Source organism: Trematomus bernacchii, unplaced genomic scaffold (assembly GCF_902827165.1).
Source record: "Trematomus bernacchii unplaced genomic scaffold, fTreBer1.1, whole genome shotgun sequence".
NCBI classification, from domain to species: domain Eukaryota; kingdom Metazoa; phylum Chordata; class Actinopteri; order Perciformes; family Nototheniidae; genus Trematomus; species Trematomus bernacchii.
In genome coordinates this window covers 272,917-281,676 of record NW_022987707.1, presented here as the reverse complement: position 1 = coordinate 281,676, position 8,760 = coordinate 272,917, and the positions used below count along the sequence as shown (strand labels likewise).

General features: G+C 42.0%; 1 protein-coding gene across 1 annotated transcript in view; it reads left to right on the top strand.

The window, feature by feature from the left end:
* The first annotated feature begins 4,112 nt into the window (after nt 1-4,112).
* Nucleotides 4,113-8,760, top strand: part of tbc1d12a (TBC1 domain family, member 12a) — a 25,547-nt gene continuing 20,899 nt past the window's right edge. Inside the window, exon 1 of the mRNA XM_034140666.1 lies at nt 4,113-5,671. Within this exon, the coding sequence (XP_033996557.1) occupies nt 4,533-5,671 (1,139 nt within the window). The 5' untranslated portion in view covers nt 4,113-4,532. The remainder of the gene's footprint in view (nt 5,672-8,760) is intronic.

The window sequence follows — 8,760 nt, the reverse complement described above, 5'->3', positions numbered from 1 at the left end:
ATATAATTTATAGAAATGTTTTCTATAAATAAATAAAATAGATTTTGCAAAAATAACGATATTAAATAACATTTACAAAAGTTTATTAAAGGGGACCTATCATGCAAAATGCACTTTTGTATGTCTTTTCTACATAACTATGTGTCCCGGTGTGTCAGGGAACTCACGCAGCGTCAGAAAATAAAACCCTCTCTCTTTTCCTCCGTACGCAAATCTCTGAAAACGGGGCTTCAACGAGCTGATCCAGATTTGCCATCCGATATGAAGATATTTATGTCATATCGGATGGCACCCACGGGCCTATCAGAAAGTTGCTATCAGAATCAATGCCCGACGTGTTTTGGATGTAATATGGCCTTTGTTTACATTAGCATCGCTAACACTCAGAGCTAACCTGTACTGGAGAGCATGTGTGTGAAGAAGCAGGAAATAAAAAGGAACTCACCTTGTGGTATAACCGGCAAGAGAGAAAGCCTTTGAGCTCCATACTGTTTCAGAAATAATCCTTGATGTGGTTTTGGCGTTTCATCACCGCAGCATTTATTTTAGACAGTATCTGCCGGGTCCAGCATTACATTACATTACATTTAACTTGTTAGATGATTTTATCCAAAGCGACTTACATACATTCAGTACTGTGGGCAATCCCCACAGGAGCAATTTGGGGTGAAGTGTCTCAGGGTAGAGATGGGCGAGTCCTGATTCATCCGGACCATTAACCCGGATCCTAGAAATGAGCTGGTCGTGACGAGTCTCCCCTCTCCATTAACCCGAGTCCTTTGAGTCCCACACTTGGTGTGACGTACAAATTAAAACTATAAATTGCGTCACTCGCTACTCTCTTTATAACATGTAAAATCACATTACAACGTACCCCAGTCCATCTGCCCTTTAGCAAGTAGGATAGCTGCCAGAAGTGATCGTTTGGCTCAGGGGAGGGGACGCGGATCAGTGAAACTTCCTGCAGACTCGTGGGGACTCAGAGGAGCCGACGGCTCCTAACCGTAAAGGCCCTGACACACCAGGCAGTCACCAGAGAACTCGCCGACACCCGACACCGACAGTTCCATCGACGAGTTCTCCTGCGTATTGGCCGTGTGTCGCACTGGAACACACCGCAAAGACTTCAGCCGAGCACGTACGAACTGCGCATGCGTGAGTGACAATAACTCTCCTTACCAGCAGGCGGCGGTAGTGTGTATTCGTCATTCAAAATAGGCAACAACCGGAAGACAGAGAAGAAGAACAGACTGATATAAACAAACAAATAGCATGTGCGTTCCATTTTCACTCTCGTCCATCGAAAACATGTTTTAGAATATAAAAATACATGAATGATGAAATGAGCACATAAAGTGCAGACATACTATAAAATCACAGTTAATAGACCTGCATCTGATGATCGCAGTGTTCTGGCGGGTGTGTCGTTTATTGAGTCAGCAATGTAGTAATGGCCACTTCTTGCTAAATTTACGATGAGATGAAAAACCGGACTTGACCAAACAAATCACGGAGCTCTCAGCAGAGGACAGCCGGGGACGCTCCCGCCGATATCAGAGATGTCCCTGCTATGTGTGGGAGGTAAGAGAGGACATTTAAGGGCTATGTTTGATGTCTTTAAGTATCACCTGCTGGTGTTTAGCTGCTGTCTTGTGCCTTAAAATCGTTTGTTTACGTCCCTCACTTCCGTTTCGCTTCTCATTTGCTAGCTGAACAGCTGATCAGAGTGGTTTCTTGGCCCGATAGCTTGTGTCCGACACCCGGCCGATTCAACATGTTGAATCGGCCGGGTGTCGGCCGTGAAAGGCCAAATAAGGCGTGTCACGGCCGAGGGTTCGGGACACACCAAAATTGACTTTGGGCGACAAGGAACCCGTTTTCGCCCAACAACGCAAGACGGCCGATATCGGCCTGGTGTGTAGGGGCCTTAATAGCATAGCAGATCCAGAGATCCATACTCGTCATGTGCACGAGCATAGCCCCTCCTCCAGCACCCGGCTCCCGCGGCTATATTATGCACGAGTCAACAGCAGACTCGCAGATTCGCAGATTCGCAAATCCTGACTCACTGTGCAAAACATAGCAGACTCGTGCAGACTCAGAGCCGTAACCGTATAGCAGCAGATCCAGAGATCCAGCAGACTCGTCATCATGCACGATTCAACAGCAGACTCAGATTCGCTAAATCGCAAAATGACCTTTTTTTTGTGATCAATATGTTTTATTAAAGCAAAAGACACCACTTTACACACATTTAACACATACAAACACCAGTATTGCAATGATTACGCAGTCCATGAGAAAATATGGGGGGCATATGATTAGATATAATTATATGTTTAATAATAATAATTTTATATATTCTAACTGTTTTGCAATTTTCTATCATTTGTCATTGTTTGTTTCTTTTTGTGTGCTATGTTCAAAATAAACGTTTTGCCAAGTAAGATCCTTATTGGAAATGCAGCTATTACACGCTGGAGACTGTTGCACAACATGACAATTTTGTTAGAAGTCTACACTGAAACTTCATTTAGAGCCGGAAACATAATGGACTTAATCAAAATCGCGGGATCCGTGAATCCAGGTCAATGATCGAGAGAGACCAGTAGCCTACGAGTTAGTCAGCGGAACTTCACAGACTCAGATTCGCAAATCCTGACTCACTGTGCAAAACACAGCAGACTCGTGCGGACTCAGAGCCGTAACCATATAGCAGCAGATCCAGAGATCCAGCAGACTCGTCCTCATGCACGAGTCAACAGCAGACTCAGATTTGCCAAATCGCAAAATAACCCTTTTTTTTGTGATCAACATTTTTTATTAAAGCAAAATACACTGTGTAGCGGAGGTTAATATAACGTCAGTTTAATATGCTCGTGAAATGCAACAACTTTTCGGTTTCACCGATAGGATTTCTACGGTCTTGGTGATGCTGACTCATATGACTCAAATGACTCGTATGATCCGGATCTCTTCAATGACTGACTCAGAAGACCCTGAGTCCGTAAAAGGATCCGGATTTGCCATCTCTATCTCAGGGACACAACGACATGCTAACTGCAGTGGGACTCGAACTTGCTACTCCCCGATTGGAAGTTCAGCGCACTATCCACCGAGCCACAGCCTCCCACAGCCGCATGAACAGGCATAAGCTCCGCCCCTTTAAAAAAAAAAAAAGAAGCGCTATATACCCCGAATCAGCACTTTAGAAACAGGAAGTGAAATAGAGGGATATGAGGCATGGCTAGAATGGGTGATCTGTTTGGTACCTTTAAAACAATTACATATTTTCTGTTTTATCCTAAACGTTTTGTTTGTGTCAAAAAATATGAAGCAATATAAAATATATTAAAGTTTGGTTTCTGTAATACAATATAAATTAATTTATTAATCAATCATTGTATTTTATCAAATATATTTTATAGAAATTGTTTTGATACAAATAGATTTTATAACAATTATAATATGTTTAAATATATGTTTGTACTTGAATTCTTTTTGTCAGATTTCATTTAAAATATAAACCAAATTACATTTATATTATTTTATAGCTTGTAAAAACTCACTCTTCATAAATATCATTTGTCTTTTTGTAATATCTAACCAATTAAAATTCTAAATGTGAAATAAATGTTTTTTCGTTTATTATAATCAGCAGTATTTATTAACCCCTTTGTTTCCGTCTCTCTTTCAGGAGCCTGTTTTCCAGGAAAGCCAAAGAGCCCAAGGCGGCGAGATACTTTCTCGTGTGCTCGAGACACTAACCCGTTATCCCGACTTTTTTTTTCCTTGTCCCTTTGGTTTAGGGGCTCCGTATATTTATTTAATTTATTTATTTTATTTATTTTATTTATTTTATTTATTTTATTTTATTTATTTTATTTATTTTATTTATTTTATTTATTTTATTTATTTTATTTTATTTATTTTATTTAAATATATCTATTTGTATTTATTATATCTCGTGGTCATTTCTTCTCGTCCCCTGATGTTCACACTCCGCACAGTAGGTGGCGGTAACGCACCTTAAACGTTGAGTGCCGCCCGCCATTAAACCAGAAGAAGAAGAGGAGGAGAAGAAGGGTGACGTCATTGTTGGGGTATTTTTCCAAGATGGCGGTGGACTGTGGCTGGAATTCTGCAGCTAAAACTATCGGAGGATTTAAATAAAGAGGGATAACAAAATATAACTATTGTTATCTTTCAAAGACACGTTAACACAGTGATTGTCAGGTAACGGGGCTGAAATGGTAGCCCAAGAAGAAGCTATGTTTTGGATTTATCTTAAATCTTCCTAATGCATCTTTTTCAGGGTGAATTCGGTGAAAAATAATTAAGGATTTTAGTGATTTTTGTAGTCATTATTTGGGACAAACCGGGCTTATTTGGAGGTAATGTTGTTAAAATGGTAGCCTCTTCCTCCGGGAACAAGAAAACCTGCTGCTTTTGTTGCGGATCCACCGGACGGGAGGGGGTCTCTGCGGGATTTTACACCCAGGTTTGAGGCTCTTTATTCGGACTGAGTGGTCATGGAAACACCGGTGGAGAACGGAGGTGTCGATCTAAACGAAAACGGAGGGGGATACATTGGAGGTCAGGAAACCGGGAAGGGTCATATTTTGTACGTGACCGGTAACGGGAGGCATGTAAACGGGGAGAAACCGGACACACAGAACCGGGAGATCATGTTGGATCTGGAGTATCTTCCCCCGAACAGAGGTGTGGTTTCTGGGGTCCTGAACGGATTCACGGAGTCACTGGAGGAGCCGAGGACCGGTGAAGGAGAGGAAGGAGAGGAGGGCCAGGCTTCCTGTCTGGGGGAGAACCGGGACGAAACCCCGGGAGAAGACGCGCATGACATCAGAAATCAGCCTCAATACACCGGGAAACACCTCGTCCAGGACAGCGGTTCTTCTACCGGTTCTTCCACCGGTTCTTCCTCCCCAAACATGCAAAACGGGGGTGTTGATAGCGGTCATCCTGATGCAGAAATCTCTCACTTTAACCTGGGTTTTTGCAACGTGGACTGTGAGGAGGAGGAGGAGGAGGAGAAGGTAGTTGCTTATGGTGGTTTTTTGCACCACACATGTGATTTGCAGGATGAAAACACTACTAATATTTGTATTGAACTGGTGGCAGAGCAGGAAAACAGTGCAGGTTTGGGAGTTAGCAGCCAAAGTGAATGCACCGGGACATTAGGCTCTCTTTCCACAGGGGAGGATGCACCATCTGGGGCAGAACTTCCTCCATCTTCCCCCTCTTTACTCCTGGAAGAGAGTGCACCATCTGAGGCAGAACTTCCTCCACCTTCCCCCTTTTTACCCCTGGAAGAGAGTGCACCATCTGAGGCAGAACTTCCTCCATCTTCCCCCTCTTTATCACAGGAGGATTTCAGTGAGCTCAGTTTACCCGTCAGGCCGCAGAGTTTGAGGACTAACCCCAACATGGTGGTTTCCCTCAGCTGTGATGCAACACCTTTATCTCCAGATGATGAAGATGAGGATGAAGGGGGGTTTTATTTTGGAGACGAGGAGGACATCCGGAGTGTTTTGGACTCGGGTCGCAGGCAGAGCGCCCCGGATAATCTGCCGAATCTGGCCGAGCAGACGGAGATCTCGGAATCCAGGCTGATGCCAAAGAGGTTCGGCATAGCTGAGTTCTTCACCAGGTAAATCAAAGTGTCTGAATCACACACAAACACAAATGTTAGGTAAAAAAAAGTGATGACAGCAAGCAAACCTGACCTCATTTACTCATATTCATTTTAAGATTTGAAAATATTCTGCTCATTTCAGGTGTTTATCTATATAGTAGTGTCTCTACTTTAAAGAGTCCTCTCCTGCTGATGTTCAGGTGTATATCAGTATGTAGTGTCTCTACTTTAAAGAGTCCTCTTCTGCTGATGTTCAGGTGTATATCAGTATGTAGTGTCTCTACTTTAAAGAGTCCTCTCCTGCTGATGTTCAGGTGTATATCAGTATGTAGTGTCTCTACTTTAAAGAGTCCTCTCCTGCTGATGGTCAGGTGTATATCAGTATGTAGTGTCTCTACTTTAAAGAGTCCTCTCCTGCTGATGTTCAGGTGTATATCAGTATGTAGTGTCTCTACTTTAAAGAGTCCTCTCCTGCTGATGTTCAGGTGTATATCAGTATGTAGTGTCTCTACTTTAAAGAGTCCTCTCCTGCTGATGTTCAGGTGTATATCAGTACGTAGTGTCTCTACTTTAAAGAGTCCTCTCCTGCTGATGTTCAGGTGAATATCAGTATGTAGTGTCTCTACTTTAAAGAGTCCTCTCCTGCTGATGTTCAGGTGTATATCAGTGTGTAGTGTCTCTACTTTAAAGAGTCCTCTCCTGCTGATGTTCAGGTGTATATCAGTATGTAGTGTCTCTACTTTAAAGAGTCCTCTCCTGCTGATGTTCAGGTGTATATCAGTATGTAGTGTCTCTACTTTAAAGAGTCCTCTCCTGCTGATGTTCAGGTGAATATCAGTATGTAGTGTCTCTACTTTAAAGAGTCCTCTCCTGCTGATGTTCAGGTGTATATCAGTATGTAGTGTCTCTACTTTAAAGAGTCCTCTCCTGCTGATGTTCAGGTGTATATCAGTATGTAGTGTCTCTACTTTAAAGAGTCCTCTCCTGCTGATGTTCAGGTGTAAACCAGTATGTAGGGTCTCTACTTTAAAGAGTCCTCTCCTGCTGATGTTCAGGTGTAAATCAGTATGTAGGGTCTCTACTTTAAAGAGTCCTCTCCTGCTGATGTTCAGGTGTATATCAGTATGTAGGGTCTCTACTGGGACATGTCTCCATCACGTACAAAATGTTGGAGCGCTAGCCAATAGGAGCGTGAGTGTTCTATAATGATGTCACTATGTTGCTGAAGTAAACAAAGGAGTCCATTTAGAGAAACAACAAACTATATAATGCACTACAGGACAGGGAACAACACAAACAGAATAATAGGGACTCTTTAATAAAAAGTACTGACTGTTGGTAGACTTCAACATTCTGCAAAATACTGAGAAAGGAAATAAGTCAGTGGAAAGTTTCCCTGTTCTTCTACCAATCCTGATTCTAGAAAAAGCAGAAACACAACTGAAAGGCAGCATTTCCACTTCTTCATAACCCCCCCCCCCCCTTTGACTCTAGGTTCAAGATGAAATCAAAACCACTTGAGCTGCTAGCCTCCCTCACTATCATCATTTCTGAAACAGTCAAATGACCCACAATGCAATTGGGGACACAACCAATTTGATTCATGCACACACATTGATAATTATAGATTTTAAAATGAGAGAATAACAAATACATCTTTTGGAATTCCCTCAGCTGAAAATAAACTAAAGACACTTCAGATGTTGAAATCATTGAGATGACGAGTTCTTGTCTTCGGATCCTGTGATTTTGGCCGGTATTGCACTATAGTTTTGTTCTGTGCACTACAATTAGGATCCATTCTTTCATGAAGCATATTCAACACTGAAACACATCAGCACTAGGGATGCCAGAAACTGACCATGATCTTAATCGGACAGCCCTGGCGAATATTAATCGATTATTCGACACCCCCCCCCCCCCCCGATCCGACAGAAAATGCCCCTTTTTAGTTTAACACACACAGTTAAGCTCACACACACTGTTTGATGAACATATGGTTCACCTGCTGAATGAAAAACAGAACAAATGGAAGCAAAGAAAGTGAAAACCATGAAGCAGAAGTATAGGTTCACTCTTAAAGTATCAGAGAACAGAACAGCTGACCGAGAAGAACACAATATGTCCCGGTTTCCAACAAGCGGTGCAGAGACTGAGGTTTCTCCATATGTAACACCAGGTTCTGATGGAGGGATGAACGAGGAGGGATGAACGAGGAGGTTTGACGCGTCTCAGCTGCTCCTCACAGCCTCTCTGTGTGTGTTAGCGCCTGCATCACGTTCAGTGTGCAGTGTGCAGAGAGACAGCCGGCTTATAGAAACACACTCAGTCTGAGGCACCAGCTCTCTCTCCATTTAACCTCCGTCATGGTGTGTCTGTCCGCCTGAACGACTCATTAAACTCTCACTCCCTGAACGTGTTGCATTTGAGGCGCCGTAAACTTTAAAGAGCACTTATTCTGCTCATGTCGGGGGGATATCGAGCAAATTATGAAACTGAACTCTTGCACTATTACCGCTTAGTCTTCCTCCCCTGTGCAATAACCCATACATGTGCATAGGGCTGTGCAATTCATCGTATTTTAATCGCAATTACGATTTTGGCCTGCCACAATTACGAAAACAACATAATCGAATAAAACAATTATTTAGCTTTGCTAGGTTGTGACTGCACTGCAACAGATTTGATCTCATTTATTTTGGTCTCATTTATTTGTATTTATCATATTTATATATGTTTAGTAGCTTGTGGAAGTGCGCTCCAAAATATTTGTTGATCTTGTTTATTGGTATTTATTATTTTTGATATTATTTATTTAAAGTTTTTCAGTTGAATTATACGTTCAGGGTAATCGACAGTTATAAGATACTGTTCAAATTATTATTTGTATTTGTTTTAAAGTTCAATAAATGGATGTTTTCAAAGTCAATGAATAATCGTATTTAATAATCGTGATATCAATTATTGACCAAAATAATCGTGATTATGATTTTTGCTAGGGATGTCCCGATCACCTTTTTTTGCTCCCGATCCGATTCCGATCATTTGATTTTGACAATCTGCCGATACTGATTTTTCCAGATCCGATCTTTATGCAATGCATT